This window comes from Setaria italica, chromosome II (assembly GCF_000263155.2).
Source record: "Setaria italica strain Yugu1 chromosome II, Setaria_italica_v2.0, whole genome shotgun sequence".
NCBI lineage: Eukaryota > Viridiplantae > Streptophyta > Magnoliopsida > Poales > Poaceae > Setaria > Setaria italica.
In genome coordinates, this window is record NC_028451.1 from 48,721,742 (window position 1) to 48,748,651 (window position 26,910).

The 26,910-nt window shown below is 48.0% G+C and overlaps 2 protein-coding genes across 7 annotated transcripts in view; both read left to right on the plus strand.

Annotated features, from left to right (window-relative positions):
* The first annotated feature begins 12,873 nt into the window (after positions 1-12,873).
* On the plus strand, positions 12,874-15,369 carry LOC101764134 ((+)-neomenthol dehydrogenase). 4 transcript variants are annotated; one of them, XM_014804763.2, is made up of 7 exons: positions 12,874-13,013; positions 13,107-13,234; positions 13,688-13,732; positions 13,810-14,056; positions 14,146-14,223; positions 14,420-14,605; positions 14,722-15,369. In XM_014804763.2, exons 2-7 carry the CDS (start codon positions 13,179-13,181, stop codon positions 15,100-15,102), a joined length of 993 nt encoding a protein of 330 aa, XP_014660249.1. In that variant the 5' UTR covers positions 12,874-13,013; positions 13,107-13,178; the 3' UTR covers positions 15,103-15,369. The 4 variants fall into 4 exon arrangements, with proteins under 4 accessions (XP_014660249.1, XP_004958738.1, XP_014660250.1 ...); XM_004958681.3 differs by having other exon boundaries at positions 12,875-13,013; positions 13,092-13,234; XM_014804764.2 differs by having other exon boundaries at positions 12,878-13,007; positions 13,092-13,234.
* Positions 15,370-15,535: 166 nt separating this feature from the next.
* Positions 15,536-26,910, plus strand: part of LOC101763464 ((+)-neomenthol dehydrogenase) — a 13,581-nt gene continuing 2,206 nt past the window's right edge. Inside the window, exons 1-3 of one of the 3 annotated variants that reach the window (XM_022824078.1) lie at positions 15,536-15,990; positions 16,994-17,038; positions 17,115-17,361. In XM_022824078.1, coding sequence (XP_022679813.1) covers positions 15,815-15,990; positions 16,994-17,038; positions 17,115-17,361 — 468 coding nt within the window. In that variant the 5' untranslated portion in view covers positions 15,536-15,814. Of the gene's footprint in view, positions 15,991-16,993; positions 17,039-17,114; positions 17,362-25,890; positions 26,850-26,910 lie in introns of those variants that run through there. The other 2 variants (XM_004958679.3, XM_004958680.3) reach the window with 2 other exon arrangements.

Below are 26,910 nucleotides of genomic sequence, written 5' to 3' on the forward strand. Positions count from 1 at the left end.
CACCCCTGGCTAGTGATTAGTATCGCCGGGGGAGCGCTAGCTATATATGTATCCAGGAGCAGGAGGTGGCTGCAGAGGAGGAAGGAGGAGCAGGACGCGCAAAGCGAGTACGTGAGCCGTGAGCTCAAGCTCGATAGCTTTGCAAGGACCGTGTGAAGTAACTGACACTGGCTGACGTTCCCCAATTTGCATTGCCCGCGGTTAACAGCGAGGTGGTACATGTAAATTCCACATCAGTAGGAGTATTTCGTTGTAGGAGTACTGAAATAGTCTGCTACAGAAAGTACTCTCTGGCTGACAGACGGGGACGTCGTGGCACAGAATTTGTTGGTGGATTCTTTTGCACCGGCCACGGGGATCCGATAAAATTGGACCATATGAACACGCACCCATGTGCCACTGAAAATTGGATCAAAGTCACAGAGAGAGGACAAACAAGTGAAGAAAAAAGAAGACTGAAATTGGTGCAAATACCGACAAAAATCGCAATTGCGCAGGAACTCGAATTGTTAGAAGACAACCGGCCACCGGAGATTTTTTTTATGGTACGCAGGAGAGCTGCGCATCTATATATTAAGATAAAGAAATTAGAGTTTTACAACACAATAAGTCAGAACTCATGCAAAGCATTAGTCGCCGTAGGCGTCCAACGAAAAACAATAAGAAAGCTAGACCCTATTACTCTCCCTTCAAACTTTGCAACCGCTGAGCTCCTGCTTGTATCCAGAGTTCCGCCTCCTCTCTGATGATGCCCTTCAGTAGCTGCTGCATCGTCTAGGGACAGTCGTTGAACAGGCGCGCATTGCGTTCTTTTCACAAGCGCTAGATGACCAACATGAAAAGTGTATCAAGTCCTCGCCTCATCTCCCTCGGCTGTAGCCTCCTCACATGGGACCACCAGTCCTGCAATGAGCTAGGTTGATCCGGAAAGGTGCAAGCTCGCCCCAGCCAAGACAGTGCACCCCACCATATTTGCTTGGTGTAGGAGCAATTCACTAGGATGTGATCCCCCGTTTCATGCTCCTGCTCACACAGCGAGCAAACATCATGTGCCTCTAGGTTGTGTCATCGTCTCCAGTCTGCTGCCCAAGCCTGCCTTTCGTTGCCAGCTAAGTGAAGAATTTCACTTTTAGCAGCGCCCAGTTCTTCCAAATGCGACTGCTTCTTTGCAGCTTGGTGCTACCTTCTTGCATTTTTTGGTGGGCAGATGCTACAGAATACTTTCCATCTGATGTCCATCGCCACAAGTATCTGTCCTCCTGTCCATGGTGTTGGAATAATGTGCCTAAAAACATTTCAGATTTTATTTGGAGGAAAAACACATAGATGAAAATTGACGCAAGCATACAACACATGTAAACAGGCAACATATTGACTAGAACAAGGTGTTGCAGGGACATTACTCAATAATTTCGCGCAGAACGTGAAACTGCTACCATCAAATTGTAGAAACTGATGCTCCTTATTGCTGTTTAAAACGGCAGTTTCAATCTCATTGAATCGCCATTAGGCTCAGCATAAAAAAATAGTAATTGCACAAACAACAGTCTGCTGGACACGTATTTTTTCACGCGAAAATGCGCGCGAGCTGCGCGTGCGTGTAGCAACAGTCTCCTTCTCTCTCATTTGCACCTATTTTGCATAGAAAGGAGACTCCCATATTTAAGCAAGGCAACCTCTCCTTGAAAATTAGCAATATGGGACTAAAGGTTGTGCGTGCTTTGGAATTTTCAGATTGGGCCACGTATGGGCCAAAATCCAACAATCCCCCACCAATTCCAAAGCTGCTGTACTAAACACTCTTTATATATACCTGATTTTCAGTATAAGTCCCGTACGGGTTGAACTTACACCTAGATCAACAAGGTCCATCTTCCAGCAGCTTGTGAATGGACTAAGCCTTGAATTCATAGCTTTTTGCTGTCAGGTTCTTTTGAAGATGCAACTGGTACTAGGCTGCCAAAACGCCAAGTCCAAACGGAGCTTTTAAAGGTCTTGCTCCCTGATCTTCTCATGAGCTTTCCAGAGATTACCCCACTCTCATGAATTGCGACCTACCTAACAGTTTAGCTCACATAGGTGTTTTCATTTTAGGTATCATGTAGGACGATAACTTTTCCCTCAGTGGATACTAGAATACATTAAGACATAATAGTCAGCCGTCCATACAGAAGAGAGTACATTATATGTAACATGGGTAATTTTAAATAATCTGTACTCCCTGTTACAACAGTAACTTGTTTTCCTCATTTTCCAAATCAGGGATCTATCAAAGGAAATGAGTTACCATTACTTTGCAACTAAATGGGTCTCAACCCCATGTCCATGTTTGCAACAGAAATAGCTGTCCGTGCAAGCCCTTTAGTAAAGGGATCTGCTAGATTTTTCTCACTGCGAATATAATTCACAGCAATTACTCCGGAGTTTTTTAGCTTTCTAACAGATTTAAGCCTCCTCTTCACATGTCTCGAGGACTTCATATTATCCTTAGTATTCATAACTTTGATCAATACCGTTTGGTTATCACAGTACATAAGGATTGCCGGAACTAGTTTCTCCACTAGTGGCAAGTCCATTAGTAGCTCTCTTAGCCACTCGGCCTCAACAGTAGACGTGTCAAGTGCTACAAGCTCAGCTTCCATGGTTGACCGCGTCAAAATGGTCTGTTTACATGACCTCCATGAAACTGCAGCACCTGCTAGTGTAAACATATAACCACTCGTGGCTTTAATTTCATCCGCATCAGAAATTCAGTTGGAATCACTATATCCTTCCAATACAGATGGATAACCAGTACCTCTCAGGCAACGTAGCACTCTCTGTAGTGCCTCCTGATGATCCTTCCCTGGATTGGAAGTAAAACGACTTAACTTGCTCATTGCAAAAGATATGTCGGGACGTGTTGCACCAGCAAGATACAAAAGGGACCCAATTATTTGTGAATATTTCAATTGGTCCAACACTTCATTTTATTTTTCCTTAGCTTTACACTAGGATCATAGGGCGTAGGGAATACTTTTGCATTTTCAAAGCCAAAGCGACACAGTAATTTTTCCACATAATGAGATTAATTTAGAATAATTCCATTCTTATTTTTGATCAACTTAATATTCAGGATAACACTTGCTTCTCCCAGATCCTTCATGTCGAAGCATGAAGATAAGAATGATTTGACCTCGTCAATCACGGCAGTGTTAGTCCCAAATATAAGTATGTCATCCACATACAAGCACAAGATCACTGTTTGACCCCCACCATGGCGATAATATACACACTTATTTGCTTCGTTTACAACAAAACTAGCAGACGTTAAGGTTTGATCAAATTTTTCATGCCATTGTTTGGGTGCTTGTTTTAGGCCATACAATGATTTTAACAATATGCATACTTTACCCTCCTGTCCATTAGCCACAAAACCATCAGGTTGCTCCATATAGATTTCTTCCTCCAACTCTCCATTAAGAAAAGTTGTCTTCACATCCATTTGATGAATGTGTAGACCATAGGAAGCAGCTAATGCAATGAGCACCCTAATGGTGGTTAACCTGACCACAGGTGAATAGGTGTCAAAATAATCTTCACCTTCTTTTTGGGTAAAGCCTTTGGCCACAAGCCTCGCTTTATATTTGTCAATCGTGCCATCTGGTCTCATCTTTTTCTTGAAAATTCACTTACATCCAATAGGTTTGCACCCAACTGGACGTTCAGTAATTTCCCAAGTCTCATTTGCCATGATGGAGTCCATCTCGCTACGGACTGCCTCTTTCCAATACTCAGCATCTGAAGACGTATAAGCATCAGCCAGAGTCGTAGGCACGTCATCCACAAGGTATACAATAAAGTCATCTCCAAAAGATTTCTCAACCCTTTATCTCTTACTCCTGCGCGGAGTGATGATTAAATTGTTATCTTCCTCATTAACCTCTCGCAGAGGTGTTACATTATCCTCTCGCAGAGGTATGTTCTCAACTTGTTCAGAGTTAGGAATGACTGCATCCACATTTTCTAAAGAATTGCTACTCGGTCTCATAGGAAAGATATCCTCAAAGAAAGTAACATCCTTAGACTCCATTATTGTATTTACTATAATCTCTGGAGTATCGAATTTAACTACCAAGAATCTATAGGCAGAACTATTCTGAGCGTATCCTATAAATATGCAATCGACTGTTTTCGGCCCAAGCTTTCTTTACTTCGGCTCTGGAATGTTGACTTTCGCCAAGCATCCCCACGTTCGCAGAAAGTTGAGATTGGGTTTTCTGCCCCTCCATGCCTCGTATGGAGTTATGTCACTTCTCTTGCAAGCGTGAGGAGAAAAGAACCGGGGGTTACCTTAACACCTCGCAAGCACCGGTTTGGACCTGCATCGTGTGGAATGACTGATTTTGGCATTCCACGTGGTGCAGGCTAGAAGGCCTCTTTTGCACCGCGTGGGTCTGGCACGGGAGGCCAACCAAGCTAGCAAACACAGCTGGTTGCACCAACCGGGCCTGGCCCAACCTCCGTCCGAGCTACCAAATGGACCCTCGGGTCTTCCTCCTCGATATGGGCCTCCCTTATGGTGGATGGGCACATCCCTGCGCTTGCAGCTGTCTCCCTTGACCAAAAAGCCAGCTGGTCAACCTCAATCAACATTGGATCCAGCGTCAAAGGGGGGCAGTGTTCCAGTCATGGTGCAGCTCAAAGGCAACCGCTTGCTCCAGGGCCACCGGTGACTGGGCGGGGATAGCTACACGGCTCTGCTCGGCGCAACTGGCTGGCGAGGCTGCAGCCTGGGAGCCCGTGAGCTATACTGGTGCCAGCACAACTGGAGTCGTTGTCTCCTTCTTGTTTGAATCCACTTTGGGAAAGTGCTTTTGCAGCATCCTTCGCTCAACAGATTGGGTTGCTTTTGCCTTTTCCAGTATCGCGACGTCACGGTGCTGTACCATGGCTGCCTCCCGCAGCCCCACCCCATGGGTGGCACCATTGCTCCCTTCGCCGCCACCATTGCCACCGAGGGAACCCTGTTAGGAGAAGGCCGGTTCCCTGGCGAAATCCACAGGAGCGATCAGGGTTCCCGTCCGGTCCGCTGTCGTCGTCGTCGGAGGGGGAGGACTCGAAGGAAGATGACTGCATGGATTCAGAGGAATCAACAATGGAGAAGCCAGAGCCTCTGCGTCGCCCCTACCGCGAGCGACACGGGCGGTGCCATTGTAGCTGCCGCCAACCCCTCTACCCCTCGAGCCCACCTTGCCGCAGTCGGAGGGGGTCACCGGAAGCCCGTGTGGCCCCCAAGGACGGCGACGGCGAGGTAGGTTGCCTGGTGCGGGCTTGGGGTGCCGGGGCGGGATGGAGCAAGGCCATGGCCGGGTGACGCCCCGGAGCGGCGACGGCCCGAATCTGACCCCACCGTGGGTGGATCCGGCTTTCCCACCCCTAGATCCGCTGCCCCCGCCACATTCCAGCAGGCGACGGGCGGAGCGGAGGGTGGCAGTGCGACGATGGTGGCGCACCGGGTGGAGGACGACGGGCGTGATGGTGACAACTGGCGTGAGGAGTGAGGCCATGTGCGGCAGCGCCGCCCGTGGCCATGGGTGAGGACTACGTGCGGCGGCAGCCTCGGCACAAGCGAGGAAACCGCACGCGCGCGGCGGTCGGCAGTGGTGGAGTTGCGCACAGGCATGGGGACCCGCTGGTGCCCCTGTGCCACGGTGGCGAGCGGCGCGTCGGAGCGGCGGTGACCCGGATCCAGCCCCGCTGTGGGTGGATCCGGCCTCCCCAGCCCCAGATCCGCCGCCGCCGAACCACCCCGGCAAGCGGTCGCGTGAAGGCGGCGGCGGTCCGGGTGAAGACGGCGGGGGGTGGATGCGGCGGTGTGGGTCGGAGCGGCGGGCTGGCGTGGAGGTGCGCCAGCGATTTCCGAGCGCGGACTCGGCAGTGTGGAGCGGGGGCAGCGAGCAGGCTAGGTGCGCAGTGGCAAGCGGTGTCGGCGGCGGCTTAGGGGCGGTAGAGGTGGTGGTGAGGCATTATCGCGGGAAGTTTTGTTTCTGCACACATGGTCCTGCTGAGATTCCGACGGCGGCAAGGTGGAGGCAAAGTTATTGGAGTAGCTCGGTGGCACCATGTCATCCTCGACAGCAAAGCAAATTTGGATCCTTGGTGTGGAGTCCAGCAGCGGATGTCTGTTACCCATCTCTGGTTGGAGCCCTTGTACAACTGTTTTTGTGTTTCTCAATCGTTTAGGAATGGTGACAATCAGGTTCAGTGCAAGGTGCTCCACCTTCTGTCCATCGATCCAACTGTTGGTCCAGAATAGTGCTCTACATCCATTGCCAAGCTGTACCGTGATAGAAGCATTGAAGAAAGCATGTACCTTGGGCTCGATCTTGATATGAATCTCACACAAAGCCCTCTCGTTGTCCCTTTTTTGTAGCCATAACCATCTTGTCCTTAGGGCAAAGCCTGCAAGTTTGAGGTCTAGTACACCCAATCCTCCCCATGTTGTCGGACGACAAAAAATTGGCCATGCCATTGCGTTCTTCCCTCGAACTGCCACCTCCTTGCTAGTCCATAGAAAATTCCTCTTAATGGCATCGATTTCTTTGATAACCCAGGGAGGAAGCTTGTCACACATCGTTAGGTAGATGGGCATCGCTGACAAGGTTGACTTGACTAGCGTGAGGCGATCGCTCTTGTTCAACAATGGTCCTTGCCAAGCCAGCAGTCGTGCCGCCATCTTCTCAATTAGTGGGCAGTACTGCGATTTAGGTAGTCTTCTGGTGGACAGTGGCGCACCAAGATACTGAATTGGGAACTCTTGTAGTGGGCAAGGTAGCACAGACCGAAATTCTTGGATTCCCACGTCGTTGCCAAAGATTAGGGTAATTGAACACTTCCCCAGGTTGATCTACAGGTCGGAGACCTCTACAAAAATCTAGAGGATCTGCTGAACTGCCCTTGCCTCCTCCGCAGTTGGTGCCATCAACAAGATTGCGTCGTCAGCATACAAGCTACAGTGGTGCTTGATCGCCGGTAGCCCCATAGGTTGGAGAACACCATCGTTGCTAGCTTTACGGAATAGCTTGTTCAACGTATCCATTGCAATGATGAACAACATTGGCGATAAAGGGTCGCCTTGTCGCCGGCCGCGGCGATGCTATATCGGTTGTCCGGGCTGGACGTTGATCATGACTCTTGTCGAGGCCGTCGACAGCAGCAACGAGATCCAATCGAGCCACCGTGATCCAAATCCCCAGGCCTGCAGAACCTCCAGCAGGAATTGCCAAGCGACGGTGTCGAATGCTTTGGAGATGTCTAATTTGAGTAGTAATTTTGGGGCCTTCCTCTTCTTGATCAGCGTTGCTACCCACTGGACATATTTGAAGTTGTCCAGGATTGACCGTCTGCCAATGAAAGCACTTTGATTGCAGAGTATCAGCTCTCCAATGTATCTATTCAACCGATTCGCAAGGAGTTTTGCCAGTAGCTTGGGGAAACTATGGATCAAACCGATAGGCCTGTAATCCCCTGGTCTTTGTGCCTCCACCTTGTGAGGAATAAGGGTGAGAAGGGTGCCATTGACACACGTGAAGCTCCGCCGGTCAATCGCGTAGAAGGCGTGCACTGCTTGCATGATGTCGTGTTTGATGACCGGCCACGCTGCCTGGTAGAATGCCGCCGTCATCCCGTCCAGCTCAGGCGACTTGTCCGACATCAACTCCTTGATGACCTGCCAGACTTCCTCCTCGGTGAAAGGATTCTCTAGGTCGGAGAGGTCCCGAGACTCGATCCTAGTGAGTTGAGGTTGAGTGTGTGATTTCGCATCCATTCTATCCCCAACAGCACATCATAGTAGTTGAAGAACACCCTTGCCATTGCATTTGCAATATGTATCTCCCCATCCTCCGTATGAATGGCGGTGATGTGGTTCTTGCATCTCTGCCCATTGGCGTGGATGTGAAAGAACCGTGTATTCGCATCGCCCTCGCTGAGGTAAAGGATTCTTGATCGCTGTCTGGCAATGGTTCTATCCAATGATGCCAGGCCCAGTGAAAGCTTCTTCAGTTACTTCCTTAGGTCCTCCTCCGCCAGCGATAGCGTCCTGGTATCCTGTGCCTTGTCCAGCCGCAACACCAATTCTTTGGTCACCAGGAATTGTAACTTCACAGAGGCAATTTTCTTTGTCGACCAACTTTGGAGCTCCTTGGTCACATTCCGGATGAGACAGTCCAATTGCCTGAATGCGTTGGTTACATCAGCCGAGCATTGCCATCCTCTTTCAACCGCCTCCAGGAAGTCATCGAATTTGGGCTAGAAAATTTCAAAGTGGAAACGTGGCTTGGTGCCGATGGAAGCGTTGAAGTGCAACAACAGTGTGCAGTGATCGGAATATTCAGAGGATAGTGCTTGGAGAAAGCATGAAGGGAACAATTCCTCCCAATCCACCGTCGTGAACACTGGATCCAGCTTCACCAAGGTTGGGTTCCGCCCCTCATTGCTCCAGGTGTAAGTACGCCCATGGAGGTGAATGTCCTTCAGCTGCAGGGTGTCAACCGTCCTTCTGAAGCGATCCATGTTCCTACGGTTTACTCGATCATTATTTTGGTCTATCGGATCCAAAATCAGGTTGAAGTCACCTGCGACAACCCATGGCCCCTTGCATGTATCCCGGATAGCTTCTAGTTCCTCCAGGAAATGCAGCTTGTCCTTGTCCAGATGTGGGCCATACACCATCGTGAGCCACCAAGGTTGTTCGTCGGATGTGGCCAGAATGCGAACAGTCACCGAAAAGCACCCAATGTGCGGATCAAAGAGCGTGGCGACGTCATGGTGGCAAGCGATCAAAGCACCACCCCGTGTATCAGACGCCACTAAGTACTGAAAATCACCGAATTGCGCACCCAATAGGGAAAGAATTACATGCCTATCAACCACATTCAGTTTCATCTCTTGAAGGAAGATGAACGACGCACGAGTCTCGTCCACCAACACACGCACCACATCCCGTCGAGCTCTAGTATTGAGCCTGCGTACATTCCAACAGATCAGAGTGGTGTGATCCATCGAAAAGAGACAACCGTGGCGAAGTCCGCCTCGCTTAGGTTTGCATCCCCAACAATGGGGAGGCATTCTGTAGAGCAGGGAACCCTATTAGGAGAAGGCCGGTTCCCTGGCGAAATCCACAGGAGCGATCGGGGTTCTCGTCCGGTCCGCTGTCGCCGTCGTCGGAGGGGGAGGACTCGAAGGAAGATGACTGCATGGATTCAGAGGAATCAACAGTGGAGAAGCCAGAGCCCCTGCGTCGCCCCCCACCGCGGGCGACACGGGCGGTGCCATTGTAGCTGCCGCCAACCCCTCTACCCCTCGAGCCCACCTCGCCACAGTCGGAGGGGGTCGCCGGAAGCCCGTGTGGCCCCCAAGGACGGCGGCGGCGAGGTCGACTGCCTGGTGCGGGCTTGGGGCGCCAGGACGGGATGGAGCAAGGCCATGGCCGGGCGACGCCTCGGAGCGGCGACGGCCCGGATCCGACCCCACCGTGGGTGGATCCGGCTTCCCCACCCCCAGATCCGCTGCCCCCGCCACATTCCGGCAGGCGATGGGCGGAGTGGAGGGTGGCAGTGCGACGATGGTGGCGCACCGGGTGGAGGACGACGGGCGTGATGGTGACAACTGGCGCGAGGAGTGAGGCCGTGTGCGGCAGCGCCGCCCCTGGCCACGGGTGAGGACTGCGTGCGGCGGCAGCCTTGGCACAAGCGAGGAAACCACGCGCGCGGCGGTCGGCACTGGTGGAGTTGCGCGCGGGCATGGGGACCCACTGGTACCCCTGTGCCACGGTGGCGAGCGGCGCGTCGTAGCGGCGGTGACCTAGATCCAGCCCCGCTGTGGGTGGATCCGGCCTCCCCAGCCCCGGATCCGCCGCCGCCGAACCACCCCGGCAAGCGGTCGCGCGAAGGCGGCGGCGGCGGCGGCCTGGGTGAAGACGGCGGGGGGGGGGGGGGTGGATGCGGCGGTGTGGCTCGGAGCGGTGGGCTGGCGTGGAGGTGTGCTGGCGATTTTCGAGCGCGGACTCGGCAGTGTGGAGCGGGGGCAGCGAGCAGGCTAGGTGCGCAGCGGCAGACGGTGTCGGCGGCGGCTTAGGGCGGCAGAGGTGGTGGTGAGCCATTGTCGCGGGAAGTTTTGTTTCTGCGCACATGGTCCTGCTGAGATTCCGACGGCGGCAAGGTGGAGGCGAAGTTATTGGAGTAGCTCGGTGGCACCATGTCATCCTCGACAGCAAAGCAAATTTGGATCCTTGGTGTGGAGTCCAGTGGCGGAAGTGGCGAGACCCCCGTTCGCTTTAAGGTGATGTGTCCGAGGAGTAGTGTGCGGCGATGGATGTGGCGAGGCCCTCACGCGTTTCGAGTTGCCTTGGAGGGTTAGGATCCGGTGCGGTGTTTTGGTTGTTTGGTGTGTACGGTGCGGCAACGGTGCTTCAGCGTTGGGTCCTGCAGAGCGGTGGCCTTTTCGGTGTGGTGTAGTGTGCTCCTCTCTTGACTTATGCTGACACAAAACCGTGATTGGGAGATCGATGACCGTGTGTGTGACCTGAGGCCGACGACGGCATGGTGGAGAAGCCCTGATAGCTACACGGCTTGCAGCGGACTGCGGCGGTTAGTCCTGCGTGGCAACGACTGGGTTGGAGTGGGACATCGTCGGAGACGACGGCGCTTGTGATAAGGGCTACTTGTCGGCTTTTTCTGCTAGGTGGTGGTGGTGTGGAGTGGTGGTTGCTGCTCAGGTGTTAGCGTTGTGTGGCTTGTGTCGATGTCTCAATCCGACCGGCCATCGAGTGCTTTTTTGTTTTAAGTTGAGTTGAGTCGGCGTTATCAATTGGGAGCTACTTTTGTGGATTTATTGTTGTTCCTAGATTGGACCTCTTGTTTTTAATATAATCGGCAGCTTCGTTTCGAAAAAAAATATGGATAAGCCCTTACCAATGAAATATAACGACGATTTTCTCATTACAACGTTGCAGTAAAACATACAACACAGACTTTGATGACTTGCCCCTGATCAGATCGCTATCACTCCATGGATTGCAGGAAGTGTCACCACTTTTTTTTTCTCTTTCTTGGGTTCAAAACGAGCATCAACGAGGCAGGCAGGTCCTACCCACATGCGTCTCATGGCCATCACTCGAAGGGAAGCTAGGGGCCGGGCCTGCAGGATTGGTTGGGGAGGTGAGGTGGCCGACCTCCAGGTAGGCCACACACAAGTTAACTCGGCTTAATCTCCCACGGCCACGGCTATTATTCGATTGGTTTGCAGTGCAGGCCCACTAACCTAATAATACCATCTCCCTTTCCTTGTTACCATTTCGACGTCGACATGCTCCTCAAAGTCTTAGGTGTCGGCAGGTCAGCCAGCTGTGCTTAATTATGCAGAAGCAACATCTATCCCTTTCAGGATTCAGTCATCAGTGTGCTGCCATCCTGAAGAGCGCAGGATGCAGCCTAAGGTGATAACCTCAGGCCTTAAAACAACACATGAGAATATGAGATGAGCATTGCTGTCAACTGCATAAAAATACTCTGCAAGATCAGAGGAGAGACAAGGAAGAAGATTTGCACCAACGTGGTCTGCTCATCTTTTCATTACATACGCAAGTCAACTAGTAGCAACTTGCCCCAACCTGTAACCATACATCGCAGCAATGATCAGGTCAATGCTTTTACTTATTATTAGTCTTCTCGTTGATCTCTTCCCCCATCGATAATCTACTGTAAACATGTGTACTAGTACTAATTTGTTTAGTACAACTTGATTCTCTATCGCATCATTTATTTCTAATTAGCATTGTCAACGAACGAATATAATTCACCCTGTTTCCGGGGAGGGATCAATGCATGCATGTAGGATGTAGCTGGCTGGCCATGCCGTCCCGATGCAATTTTTCAGCTCGGTGCTCGAAGAACAGAACTTGTTCGCCGGGGCACATGGCGCCTGCTTCTTCCCTCCCCAAGGTTCTCTGAACAACGACGGAGGAAGGGGCATGTGTAGGATGGCGCACACAGCGGCAAAGCGGATCAAATAGTTGGGAGTGACAAGGACGTGCTCCCTTGGCGTCGGACACGCGAGGATCAGATCGGATCTAGGAGGATCCTGCGGGGAGATCGATACGATATCTTTGGAGTCCAATTGCTTGCTTGCTTGCTTCACGACTTGAGTTCACTGCACGGGGCTGCCTCAAGATTGAAACCTGAGCTTGTTGCTTGGATTGGGTGGAAAATCATCAACTGTCTGTCCATGTTCAGATAAACTTGGGTTAAGTTTTTTTTCTGAATATAATGCATAAGCATAACCCAGGAATTCGCAAATAATGAAGCCTTCTTCCATGGGTCGGCGCTCGATCGACAAACAATTCAACACTTTCACTTACAGTATTTGCCAAGCACATGCCTTCTTGTTTCTCCCAGAGTGTACAGATCCTCTGAACAACGAACGACTGACGGTAGGATACTGAATTACTTACTGATGGTCGCATGTGTAGATGCCATGGACCGCAGCAAAGCACAGCACAAGAGACAAGGGCGTGCTCTTTGTTGATCGGATCTGGCACGCGAGCTTTGGCACTCGAGCTCGTTGCTTGTATTGTGTGGCAAATCATCTGTCCGTCCACGTTCAAATAACTCGATCTCGTTGTATTGTTTCCTATTATCTTTTTTTTTTTTTGCCATTTCGGTTGCATTTGCCTGTGGTTGAGCCCGAGAGGCTCCTCGAAAGAGAGTTGCCTTGCCTGACACCGGCATACTGGGTCGTGGCATGGGCCCGAAGTGTGGACGGGACGGGCTGACGCTCCACTTCAGGCCCATACAGCAACGTTGATGAGTCAAATAGCCCTTCGGCCCTTTCCCCCCTGAAAAGTCAGAGCAGTCGGGCCGCTGGGCCCCGCCACGCCGCCAGCGTCCATACCAAGCAAACCGTCCGGCGGCGCCGACGCTGGCCACGGCGGAGCAATGGCGCGGCACTAACCAGTACGGAAAAAGGTGAAGGTTAGTGTAGTTTATTACAGTGATTAGGGTTAATCTGCGCTTCCCTCGACTCACCTACCCCCTTCACCCACTGGTCAGCGCATCTTCTTGCAGTGCCCGGCTCCGGCCCCGCTGAACTCTACTCCTTTCCCCACAACAACTGCGTGTCCGATCGGATCCCACCTCATGGAGAAAGCAGCGCAAGCTGCCACCGGCGGGACGCAGGGCTCACCTCAGCACAGGTTTAGAATTAACCCCCTTCCCCCTCTTCCTCATCGATCCGCCTGGCTGCTCGCTTCAAATGGTGCGTCTGTTGATGCTAATAGTAAGACGGGGGGGGGGGGGGGGGGGGGGGGGGGGGGAAAAAAATTTAATTTTATTTTGGTCTCAGCCAATAGTCTGTCTGCTATTTGAGTGACTCTATAAATGTGAGAAAATACATATTCTGCTACCAGGTTACTTGAGCAGTTGTAATGAACTACCACCAACCTGCAGGGCCCAATTTTCTTGTCTACCATTTATTTTCCTTTCAGTTCTCTTAGTGATATTAATGAATTTCTAGTCAGGCTCTCATTGTCAGCGATAGGATCACAAATCAAGATTTCTACTCCCTCCCACTTCCCATTTTTGCATGCCTACGTGCTTCTACTGCTTTACCTGATGCCACAGGCCAACAAACTCATTTTGCTCCACAGGCTTTGCGCAGTAAGACATGACCGGGCTGAAGTGATTCCTGAAAGGTGATTTTTACAGTTTCGAAAAGCAAGCTGCTCTTTCATCGATGGACATTGATGCTGATATTTGGTGAATACGCCAGACTTGCGGTGGTCACAGGTGGAAACAAAGGAGTTGGCCTCGAAGTATGCCGCCAGCTTGCTCTCCAGGGTGTGGCGGTTATCCTTACAGCGAGGGATGAGAAACGAGGAAAAGATGCTGCTGAGTCCCTTCGCTGTGAATCCGAACTCACCAACATAATCTTCCATCAGCTTGATGTCAGAGATGATAATAGTGTCACCTCATTGGCATGGTATATTGAAAGCAGATATGGGAAGCTTGATATCTTGGTAAATTGTAGTCTGTTATTCCTAGTATTAAATGGCACCTCTTTGTGTCTTTTGAGAATACATAAATGACAGTACAATGGGTGATACAGGTGAACAATGCAGGTGTTTCAGGAATTGTAGCAGATGAGGAAGGCCTCAAAGCTCTCAACATTGATGCAGAGACCTGGGTAACACAATGCGCTTGTTCTTTAGCTTTCAGCTGCTTATCTATTTGAGCTGTTTACTTTAGATTCAGAAAGCTGGCCTTTTCACTAGGATCAACAATGCCTGTAGTATTTTTTCTTTTGGGCATGCTTATGAACAACCTGTTGTCGGTACAACCAATGGTATGTGCTTCACTCACTGTTAATATTTGTGTTGCAGACATCTGGCAGGGCCGCTAATCTTCTTAAAGAAGTATTCCAGAATACCTATGACGAGGCGTTAAACTGTCTCAATACCAATTACTATGGATGCAAGAGGGTAACCGAGGCTCTTCTTCCACTTTTGAAGCTGTCTACATCAGGTGCAAGGATTGTTAATGCCTCCTCCCTTGCGTCGGAGCTGAAGGTGCATCGTCTATATCTATTTTTTCACCACTAAAATTCTTGCATTTCCACACAAACTAAGAAGACATTGATACTAGCAGCACTTACCGTAGCACATGTAATTGATTTTGTTACCAGAGAATGCCAAATGAGAAGCTTCGAAATGATTTGTGCGACATCAACATCTGGGATGAGGACCGAATAGAAGCAGTGCTGAACACATTCTTGGAGGACCTGAAGAACGGGCGGCTTGAAGAGGCCGGGTGGCCCATGATGCTGCCAACATACAGTGTATCGAAAATGGTCATCAATCTGTACACCAGGATTATGGCAAGGAGGTATCCAGAGATGCGCATCAATTGTGTGAGACCTGGCTTTGTTAAGACTGACATTTGCTGGAATCTAGGGCTCTTGACGCCTGAACAAGGTGCAAGAGGGCCAGTCATGCTAGCTCTGCTCCCTGACGATGGACCAACTGGGTGCTATTTTGATCAGACAGAAATGGTGAAAATTTGGTGATCAACGGTTGAATGGATCGTTCGTTGGCCAGTTTGTGTGATATTATTTGCCCAGATTGTGAGACAATAACGGCATCTTCATATCTTTACATAAACACAAAACAGACAGTAAAATCTTCTCATGACCGAGGGTAATGCCATGATTTGTTAGAGCAGTTAGTTTTGTTTCCACATGTTCTTTGCTGTTCCGATTTGGAATAAATTTTCCATGTTTGTATTCTGAACAACAATAAAGAGTTGAGCTCATCGAAAAGCCAATCACATCGAATCCTAAAAATAAATAGTCGATTTTCATTGGGATTGGTTTAACGTTTTTATGTTTGATGGTACGTAAAATGCTGCACTTCTCTGTTTATCTTATTTATTATTACTGTGGCTTTGTTTAAAACACTGAACGTTGACAGGCCAAAAGCAGTTACCTGTTCTGTTCCTTGCTTCGTGGGCCCTGAGCAATTGCCGTCCGGAGCGCTGCTCACCTCGGACGCCGCCGGCGGCACATGGCTGCCCTGCCACAGAGCCCACAGCCCCGGCGCCGGCGTGCACATTGCAGAGAGCTTAAAAAAAAGTTAGGGTAATTGGTCGCTGATGCGGCGGCCAAGCCCGCTGCTCATTGCGCCCTCGCCTACCCTACCACACCCTCACAGGTGGCCGCCACCCTCTAGTCCCGCCAGAGAGCAAGACAAGAGGTAGAACACGACGACCCCGAGCCCGAGATGCGCCACCTCGGGGCGTCCCCGAGCTCGCCTTGTAGGGTCCGAGTTCGACCCTCCGCCGCGGCACCATTACCCCGCGCCCGTCTCCAACCGCGAGTCAGCTTCCCTGCCGGCGCTCGCCTGGTGCACGCGCGCGCGGCCGCGGGGGCGACGCGGGCATCGCCTCCGCAGCACAGGTCTCGTCCTCTCTCCTTGCGTGCGCGCGCGGCGCGGTGTCCCCCTCCTGTTAAACTCTCCATGGATGTATTGCTCTGCTATTGTCTGCTTTTCTTTTGAGCAAGATAATGCTATACAGATGTCTGAACTCTGAACACGGCTTTTGGATAAGTTAGTTTGCAACTTTAGATTTTAATTGCGGTGGTTAGTTTGCCGATGCGGACAAGGGAGAGTGTCGAATACATTCATCCTTCAACCAGCATATTATTCCACACAAATTTTCTTTCTTGCCTAATTTGTCGATACATATAGCAGGCTACACACAATCAGTTAAACTGGACCTAAAAAGACCCATTTGTCAGCTGAGTTTCCAGTTCGTGTTACTTTTCATGTATTTTTTGACAAGTTATTTCAGGTTATCCCACTCCCCCCGTGGGAAAAAATTAAGATATTATGATTTGACAATGGTTTTCGGTGAGGGTTCATATAATTGGCACAAAATAGGGTACCTTTTTAGATTGTTACAAATTAGAGTAATTTTTACCTTCATCTGCTTTTAAATTTGTAATCGCAGACATTGGGAACAAATTAGAGTATTTTTTTGTTTTATTTTTTTTATCTTTTAACATTTTTCTTTCTTAATAAAAAACCAGCTATGTCCCCCCCCCGGTATTTTTAACATTGAGGGATAAGCGCTGCATCATTAAAACTTTACACTCCTGTGTTGCACCTTCTTTTTTTGCTAGGATTTTCAGTATCAAGTATGTGGTTCTTGTTGGAGCCCAACACCTCCACAGCCTTCTACCTGGGTAGACTAGGACTGGTTTATCCTAGTTCTTACTTAGGTTGCTCTAAAATTGTTTTCTTCCAGTTCTCTTAACGCCATCAATGCATTTCTAGTCACTTTGTTATTGTTGCGACCATGGATCATAAATCAAGATTTCTGTTGCCACTTCCCATTTTTGTATGCTTAGGTGCTTCTACTGCTTTACCTGATGCAACAAAGCTCGCGTTGCTCCACAGGCTTGATGCAGTAAGACATGACCGGGCAGAAGTGATTCCTGAAAGGTGATTTTTATAGTTTCGAAGCAATGCTCTTCTTTCATCGATGAATATTGATGCTAATATTTGGTAAACACGCCAGACTTGCAGTGGTCACAGGTGGAAACAAAGGAGTTGGCCTGGAAGTATGCCGCCAACTTGCTCCCCAAGGTGTGACGGTTATCCTTACAGCGAGGGATGAGAAACGAGGAACATATGCTGCTGAGTCCCTTTGCCGTGAATACGAACTCCCCAACATAATCTTCCATCAGCTTGATGTCAGAGATGATAATAGTGTCACCTCATTGGCCCAGTATATTGAAAGCAGATATGGGAAGCTTGATATCTTGGTAAATCGTAGTCTATTGACGTTGTTGGGCTGAATGCAGAGCTATTGGGTCTTTGGTCCTGGGGTTGATCATTCTTCTGTTTTGCACACCAACTAACAAGATGTCCGTTTTCTCCACACTAGAGGCAATATAATTTGGACCTAGTCAACTCATGCTTTATTGGACAATTATTGGCATAATGGCCTTCTTCACCGCATCTGAAGCACGACCTTTTAATACATCCATGTCGTCTTACTTGCTGCTCCCTAGTAACTCTCGATGGAATAACTTGTGCATCAGGATTCTGATGTAGTTGCCATGTGGATGGTGAACAATTTTGAGCTGTGGTTGGTGAGAACTGGGCTGAGTACTGCTTTCGAATGGTTGTAGTAACTCCATCTTCTCTTGACTTGCTTCCCTAGTTGGCTTCTTGGCTCGCCTACTCCTCCAGGGCTGTTATTCTTTGAAAGAGATACTCCAACCCTCAAGGTTCATAGTCTGAGTACTATCGTCACCTTGAGTAACTCCCTCTAGGACTAGCCCTTGGGCATACAACTTCTTCTTCTTATTGATGTCTAGATGGTACTGTTGTCTGGCTTCCGTTGTCATTAGGCTACCTTCTTCCTGGAGACATGGAAGACCATGGTGTTCACAACATTGGCATGTCCCTGAAATCTTAACATCCTCACACTGTCTTTCCACTTCCAGCTCTGGCGCTCCACGGCTTCTCTTGTTCCTTTCATGATTCCATGCTTCAACGACTTGCCTCTTCACTAGTCCAGTGGGAATCCCAGCCTTGGTCATCTCCATGTTATGAGGGAATGATGTGTCAGTCTGTATCCTTCCTTGTAAGACCTGAACTTGCATGGCTAATAGCTTCTCTTTGTCAAACGGTGGTGAAACAGTCGGAACCTGATGGTCATCACTAGTAATAGGGTTGTGGTTCCGAGGAAGTGAGGCTTGCTTTGTGATATACGGATGGATATTGACCATGGTTTGAGACATTGCTTGTAAAATCTGAGTTTGTGTTGTCATATGCTCTACCATCTTGCGTTCGAACAATGAGGCTACAGGTGGAATGTTATGATCACCTTCATTGGCTCTATCTTCATGATTTTCATTGGGAGTCGCCATCTGGTTGGGTGATAAAGATAGGATTAGAAAAGAATAAATAAAATTGAAGAACAAGGTAGAGTACTTCGTGATATCTTCATATTTTCTTGGATCATCGTCAGAGCGAGGTAGATGGAAGGATAGAAAGAAGCAAGGTGGCAAAGAAACTAGAGTAGGGCTTTTTTTTCCGACATGCTTCTACTCTGCCGGTAGTGCTGGCGATAGCATCTACTTCTTGACTTTGGTGTCACCTTCACTTTTTTTTTTCTTGATGTCTGTAACACCTGCTATTTTAGCCATCAAAAGTAATTCCAAAGAAATAGAAGCAAATCATGAAGAAAAGGAGAAGAAATTGGCTAAAAATCAAATTCGAGTCAAATTTGACCGAAATTTGAATTTTGAATTCGAAATTCAGAAAAATTTGGCAAAAATATGGAATGGAAGGATAAGAGTGTTTAGAACTTGAAGATCAAGACTGGGGACAAAATCTGGACCTAAATATTTCAAGAAGACCCAAAAGAAGAAATCAAAATAGAAGAGCACTATTCACCATCCGACAATAGGATTTCAGAAAAACAGCATAAGAGCCCATTTTGGAATTTGATTTCTGCCAAATTTTCCAAATAAGTGGAATAAGGCAACTATACAGTGATGAAGTATGGACTTTGGACCAGCATATTGGGGTGTTGTTGATCAAGAACTACCAAGGGAACCAATTTAATTTAAGGCCTAAAGTTGGCACTCTGCCATTTTCGGCCAAGTCACTAAAACAGCAAATTGCCTAAGTCTGAAACTGTGAGAAATGGCTGAGTTTGGAATAAATTTCAGAAAAATATAGTGTAAAGGGTATAGGTGTTTATGGGCAAAATGGAATCTTTGGAAGTTGTAGAACACAAATGGATGGAAGTTGGACTGAGAAGAATGGAATTGGTGCACGAAAAGTGAATTAACAGATGGGTACATGGCCATATCAAATGACTGACAAACTGAACTTCAAGTTTCAGAGTAATTCAGTTAGATGGGGAAAGAATTCAAAATTCGACTATGTTAGGATGTTTATCTCGGGTCAGAGCAAAAATAAAACTTGGAGAGTTCAAGTTTATCTACAACATTGCTTAAAGGACCGTGAAGCCGTTGGATTCAAAATCAACCGTGATTTGGACCTGAACTTTCGGGCGTCAGAAACAAAGGAAGAGGGGGGGTGACAGAGCCGAGCACGACGTGTCGCTGCCGGCGTTCTCGGTCGATCGCCAGCACAGCAGCTACGCCACCTCCTTGCCACGCAAGTCCATAGCTAGACCACGGTGTCGACCATGCGCACGGTGAAAACTTCGAATAACTACCGCTCCCACCGCCGTGCTTACCGTCTGTTCTTTTTACCGCCGCCGCCGCCGAGCAAATTCCCCCACCACACCGCAGCTCTTGTCGATTCCTTCCATCCACACCTCCACACACACCCCACCGACAACCCTAGCAGCTTGTTGCCCAGCCTCCCCGCCGGTATACCATAAACCGTCGTCGTTTCCGTCCGCCACCGCCGCACCTCCTGCTCACGGTGAGCACCCCCTTGCTGTCGCTGTTGTTCCTTGTGGTCAGTTTTAGGTAGGCGTCTAGGGTGCTTGGAAGCTGTAGAGGTAGTTGTCGGGGTAGGCCGAGCCGTCGTCGTGCTTAGCCACGACCGGCCGAAGGCGCCCCCAGCCGCCGCCGTGGGGAGAGTGGCTCCGGCCACCTCCCGGGGAGTTACCGCCGCGAACGGGTGCGCTAGGGCATGGGGATGCTTCCACGGCCTAGCCCCGTCGCCGATGGGGCGCCGGCCGGTGAGCCGCACCGCCCCCTGTTGCGCTCGGGTTTTGGCGGGAGGAGGAAGAAGGCTCTGGTGCTGCGGGCCCGCGCGTCAAAGAGGAGAGGAGAGGGAGGAGGCAGGCCGGGCGATGGCTTAAGTGGACCGAGGGTCCAATCGGCCCAAGTGCCGGTGCGGGAAAGGGCCGTTGGAGGGAAAAATGCCGGAGGCCCAGGTGGTCCAGCAAGCCAGTTTCACGGAAGAAGAGGAGGAGGAGTAGGTGCCGGTTTGAGAAAAGAGAAGGAAAAAGAAAAACGCCCAGTGAGCCCAATGAGGGAGAAAGAGGCCGGCGGGTAGAGTGAGTAGGAGTAGGGGGTGGGTCCGAGCCTTGGGGCCAGCGCGCAAGAGAGGGGGTAGAAAGGAGGCGCATGAGAAAAGTAGGCCGGGGAGTTTTTCGGGAAAAATTTAGATTTCCTTTGTAGAATAAATAGATTAAATCCGAATCTCACCATTTAAATCACAGAAATTTCTAGGGGTGTCCAAAATTAGTGAAACCAATTTTGTTAGGCTTATTTTATTTTCCTTTATGCATTAAAATTTTTATACCCTAGGAAAAATAATAAAAATTTGGGTATTTATTTAATACCTTTCTTTTAAGGTATCTAAATAAATACTTAATCTTTATTAAATGCATAAAATATGGAATAACATTTTCATAATCACAAATTATTGTTAACTCATAGGAAATTAGGTTTCAAGATTAGAAAATAATTATAATGTCTTCTAAAAATAAAAGAAAAAGCCCTAGGTAAGGTTAGTAAAGGAAATAAAATTGTTGGGCTAATCTTTTCGGGTTTTTGTGTGTTGGCTTGCAACTTTATCATGATAAATTGTATAGTCCTTGATGGCTTGCAACTTAATCATGAAGGGAAGTTGTATAGTCTTGTATTCAAAAAGTTGCATTCCTAACCCCTGCATATGCTTTGTCATAGACACCGAAGCACCGGAAGGGGATTTCTCGGAATTTTCAGAAGGATCTCCGGAGTTCGAAGAGATCATTGAATTGGTTCCCTACGAGGCCAATCCTTCAGACAGTGCTAACTTTTTTATAGAGCAAGGCAAGCCCCGGTGCATTATACCTATTTATTTTAGAGTCGATATTTCATGTGTCCAATTATCGGTTATTTGCTATATGAATGCACTAGGTCTAGGAGTTGCTTGAAACCCATTCTTGTGCATTATCATACCTTGTTCTAAGGACATCTTTGCCACTTGTTCAAACATTTAGTAAGTAACCCAAGTCTAGAAATGCTTAGTTGCTTAAATAATTGGTTTACCGAACCTTAAGGTAAATATTGAGTCATGCATGGTATTTATGGAAAGATAACTTGAAGGTTAAGAAGCGGACAGAAGCTAAGGATGTAGTTCTGTCTGCTAGATTAATTTGGTTAAGGCCCGATTCGTTGTATTAACCTTTGATCAAGTGAAAGACATCTGATCACTTACTGGGTATGGGACCAGTAAAGCCCAGTAGGTTAGTAAACCCTCTGATCGGGAATACTTCGTACCCGTGCTTGACGTGCTGGAGATTGGCAGGGCGTAGCCTGAAACTCACATGGTGATCAGGCCAGACGTGGGGTCCCATGTGGGGGTGTATCCCTGGGTCTGGGTAATCTTATTCCCAATCATTGGATTTGCTAATCGAAAAGTCGTTACGTACGACCTGGACAATCGTATATAACTGGTGATCAGGGTACTCTCCTGCAGGATGTAATTTGATCCGGATCGCCGCAATTCTCGGTTATGAATGCACTTGATCACTGTTGAGCATCGTAGTATAAATTCATGAATGCTATATCTTTCCACTAATGTTTTGGTGTATGACTTAATACCTTGTTGTTTGCAATTAATCTTTTATCATCATTTAGAATGGTTAGGTAATGACTTAATCAAAATAAAAGATAAAGCTAAGGTCTCACTCTTAGTAAGCTCTTTTGCCAAAAATGTGTTAGCCAAGTACACTGAAAAAGCTATCATATAGTTCCACGAAAAGCTATTATATTGGATAGTCGGGTAAGCCTTGCTGAGTACCCCGTACTCAGGGTTATCCCTTGTGGCTGTTTTCAGAAGCACCGCAGGAATCCGCCGAGGAGGAAGCCCCGCAAAACTAGGGTATTGTTATGAGTCTCACAATACCCTTAGAAGAAATCTTGAATGCTTATCTTCCACCTAAACCGCTTATGTTTAAATCCTAGAACCTCTATCTAACCTGCACGGTTAAGTTTATTTCAAATTATGTCCTGTAATAACTCGTACCTCATGTATGTATGTAAAAATGTAATATTTGTTGATGCTTTCCCATTGCGGAAATAATCCTGGTGTATGGCTATGAGACGTGACGTGGATCATTCGAGGAGTCCTAGGGACACTCGACGGACGACCGGACTTATACTGTTTTAAGTGCGTTTCGGATAATTGTTGCATCAGCAGCAATTAGGTGCATTTAAACCAATTTAAGTTGGACGGTTCCACCACAATGTCCATCGGAATTGGGTGATAGAAAGAAAGGTTACAAGGATGTGGGAGGTACAGGCAGATTCAAAGACAGGAAAAAACAAAGAGGAGGGAGATAACAAGATTTTTATAGCAGAGTGGATAGTCTTTCATCTTTGCTTGTCGCGAGTAGAATTTCCCTGCTTTCTTCATCTTTCTGGTTCTTGTAATCATCATTAGAATAAGATGGAGATCAGAGTAAAGCCTTCTCTTCAACTTGCTTCTAGTGAGACGGTGGTGGTGATGTTAACTCCTGCTTGTTGACGTTGGTGTTGACTTTAGTTCCCGCTTTTCTAATGTCCTCCATTAGCTTGGATAGAAAGGAATAGATGACAAGGATATGGGAGATTCAAAAGAAGAACCCAGTTAAGCAACTGATATCATTGCAGGTAGAAAACCCACAATACACCAACAATCATTACAAAGAAACAAATCAGATAATTTCATCAAAACAAGCATCATCATGCAAACATAGAATTTTCACCGATCAACACACAGTCAAGGAACGGTACTAAACGTTGTTAATAAGGTTGCAAGGGGTACTTCCTAAGCAGGGGTTGTTTGGTAAGGCTTCAACATGTTTGGTGTAGGCAATCTTTGGCTTGTCAAGCGTTGAATTGAGCTTCTCCACATAGTGGGGGTGAAGGTGGCTTCAGTCGCTTAGGCTTCACTTCTGGTGGCGAGCTGGTAGCTCCATTCTTCTGGTGGCTTGGGCAGGCATTAGGATACGCGGTATGGATCATCTAAATATTTTTGAATCAAAAGGGACACTTTGGAATCAAAAGTCAAGGGAAAGGTTTCAAGGTAGCATTTACTCGAAAAGCAAGGAGAGGTACAATGGGGAAGATGGATATACTGAAAATAAAATCAAGGAGAAGATATGTATAAAAGGATAAGTAGGAGATAAAAAAATATCAAGGAGTAAGGTGCAACATTTTCACCAACAAACCAAAAGGAGGTGAGATGCTTGGAATAGGGAAAGTTATTCATCAAAGGAGAGGTATAATCAAGATCAAGAAAGCATCAAGGAGGGAGTAAGTCAATAGATAAGGATTGAGGGTTTAGCAATAGCAAAACAAGGTGGGTGTAAAGGACTAAGAGTCAAAGTTGATCAAAAATAAGCAACCAAGGTGTAGATAAGATGTACAAGGAGTGAGAATAGTCATCAGAGAGTTCAAGGATAAGGTAAGAATTATTTTTATAGAAAAATAGACCTAAGGAAGCGATCGTTGCTATCTAGGCTTATATCCTATAGTCGATATAGCTCTGATACCACTTCTGTCACACCTGGTTTTAAGGACAAAATCAAGTGCTACCTATATGTATGTCAGGATCAAGTTTCATACATATAGTGACATCATAAGTGAATAACAGCAACAGTATCACGTAAAAAGATACGAATAAAGACTTACGAAACCATTAAAGATATACAACTTAATTCCGGAAACGGAGGCTCCAAACTTCACAGGCAATCGACTGGGGGTTGCGTATGCCTAGAACTCAGTATCATCTTCGAAATACTTCACACACCTTCTTCTGAGCAGCAGTAAGCAAGGGTGAGTACACTTATGGTTGGTACTCAGCAAGGCCACTAGAAATAACTAGGATTAACGATTTAAGTCCATCTTCAGGTTTAATTAATCATGTGAGGGTTCAGGCTGCTCTTGACCGTGAGCACGGCTGATCGATTAGTTTTACACTCTGCAGAGGTCGCACATCTTTACCCACAAGTCGCGTAAAAGTTCAAAGAACTTTGGACCCAACCATGCAGCGTGATCAGGCACCATACCACACTTCCGAGGTGTGATTGCATAGGGACGCTACGAGGCCTTTACAAAGATTCGCTAGTAAGTGGTAACCCGCTAAGGTTTCAGGTCGAAGCAGAGCATAACAGTCCCCTAGTGGGTATAGTGTCTTAGCAAAGCCCACTTCCCAAGAGAGCGAGTGCTATACCCCGTCAACGCACTCCCCTCTTGCCTTTTCGGTAAGATTACCCCAGACTAGAGTTTCTAATAATTCAGCCAAGACCAGAGCCATTTAGTCTTGTGGTAGCACTGTTTTCCTGGGTGGTTCTCCATGTTCCAATTAAGCATTATAACCATGGTATTGTGAACAAAGCATAGGTAGAAGGATGGTTAGGGACACTTGCCTTTCTCCAATAGAAAGTTACTCTTACTGCTCTTCAGCTATTACTCTCTTGAAACTCTTACTCCTCAAAACCTTCGAACAGCGATCCTTCTACTCGAAGCAATCACCGGCACAAACATACAAGCAAACAGACATGTATAGCTAAGAACAATACACCAAAATAAAATAAAGGCTTTAAAGAGCGTACTTGATTCTAGGATTACTTGAACGTAGGAAACGCTGAGAATGGAACTATGGTTGAAAAAATAAAGCTATAGAGAGTTTTGAATTATAAAAGAAAGATCAAGAGCTACAAGCTTCATTTATTTTAGTTGAGAAAAGCAATGTAAAGATATTTCAGAGAAATATCCTTAGTTAGAATTAATCAAATCATATTTATATTTTCATAAGAAAAGACGATGTAAAGCTTAGTTCAATCTTATTTATAAATATTTAAGTACAATTTATGTAAATTAACATTTGAGTTTAGAAGAAGCATGTAAAAGCATCTAAGCACATAACTTTATATTCTGAGTTCAACTAGCAGATTATTTTAAAAACACATTTATATTCATATTAGTCAAATTAACATTTAATTTATGAAAAATCGAGATATAACCTATGTAGCTTTTATTTAGAAAGCAAATTGAATAAACATTAATCAAATTGACATTAGTTTATGAAAAATCGATATGTAACCTAATTGGCTTTTATTCAGAAAAGGATATGAAATAAGCATTAACCAAATTGATGTTTATTATGAAAAGCAGTGTATAACTTTTAGTAGATTTTATTTAGAGAAGACGCATGTTTATCAGGCATTAATCAAATTAATATCAAGTTTATTTTTAAAAATAGGCGTGAAGGCAAACATCACCACTAATGTTTAATTTATGTCATCATGAACCTAACTCAACTTGAACGGATTAAAACGGAGCTAAAACGTAAAATCTATGGGTTATAGAAGGTTGCAGGGGTCTAACGTAATTAACCGTAGACTTGGAGGGTTAGCTGAGAAGATACCAAGACTCAGAGAACAGGACCCGCGAAAAGCTGAAAAGCTGGGGTTAGATCTGCAAAAGATGAGGACTTGGGCTGGATTGGAAAGATCAGATAGATCCAGGGGTTATGCGGGAAACACACAATTCATCTTCAAGGGCCTGGACGCAAAAGCTCCAAATCATCTTCAACCTCCCGATGGGGGAGCTCTGGCCGGCCTGTCCGGTTGGCCAGTCCCGCCGGCATCGGGCTGATGGCGCTGGGCGACGGGGCGTGGCGCAGAGGAGGGGGCTCGGTGCGCGGGCGGCTGGAGGCGGCCAGACCGACGGCGCGCGGTCAGGCTGCGGCCGGAAAACAAGCGGACACCGGAACGGGCGGCGCCGGCTTGAACTCCGCGGCGGCGGCTCCGGCGTCCGATTCACGACGGGAACCGGCAAAACGGACTCGGCTCGGTGAGGGGAATCCCGCAGGTGGCGTCGATTTGGCTCCGGGAGCTCCTGGCCGGGGAAATCGGTGAAGACCGGCGGCGGCGCTCGGCTTCGTCGAGAACCGCTCCTCGCGGCGGCGCGACCTGGAGCTCTGGCGGCGCGATAGCCAGGGGGCAGAGGGGCGCATGGCGCTCTAGGGTTTCGCTAGGGCTGCCCTTTATATGGCGCGGAAGCCGAGGGAAGGCAGGCCGGCGGTGCCCCCATGGCCGGCCTGACCTTGGAGCAAGAACGGGCCGCGATGGGCTTTATTGGGCTGGAGCGGGCCGAGCGGGCCGGTTGGTAGGGTATCTTTCACCCACTGGTCAGCGCATCTTCTTGCAGTGCCCGGCTCCGGCCCCGCTGAACTCTACTCCTTTCCCCACAACAACTGCGTGTCCGATCGGATCCCACCTCATGGAGAAAGCAGCGCAAGCTGCCACCGGCGGGACGCAGGGCTCACCTCAGCACAGGTTTAGAATTAACCCCCTTCCCCCTCTTCCTCATCGATCCGCCTGGCTGCTCGCTTCAATG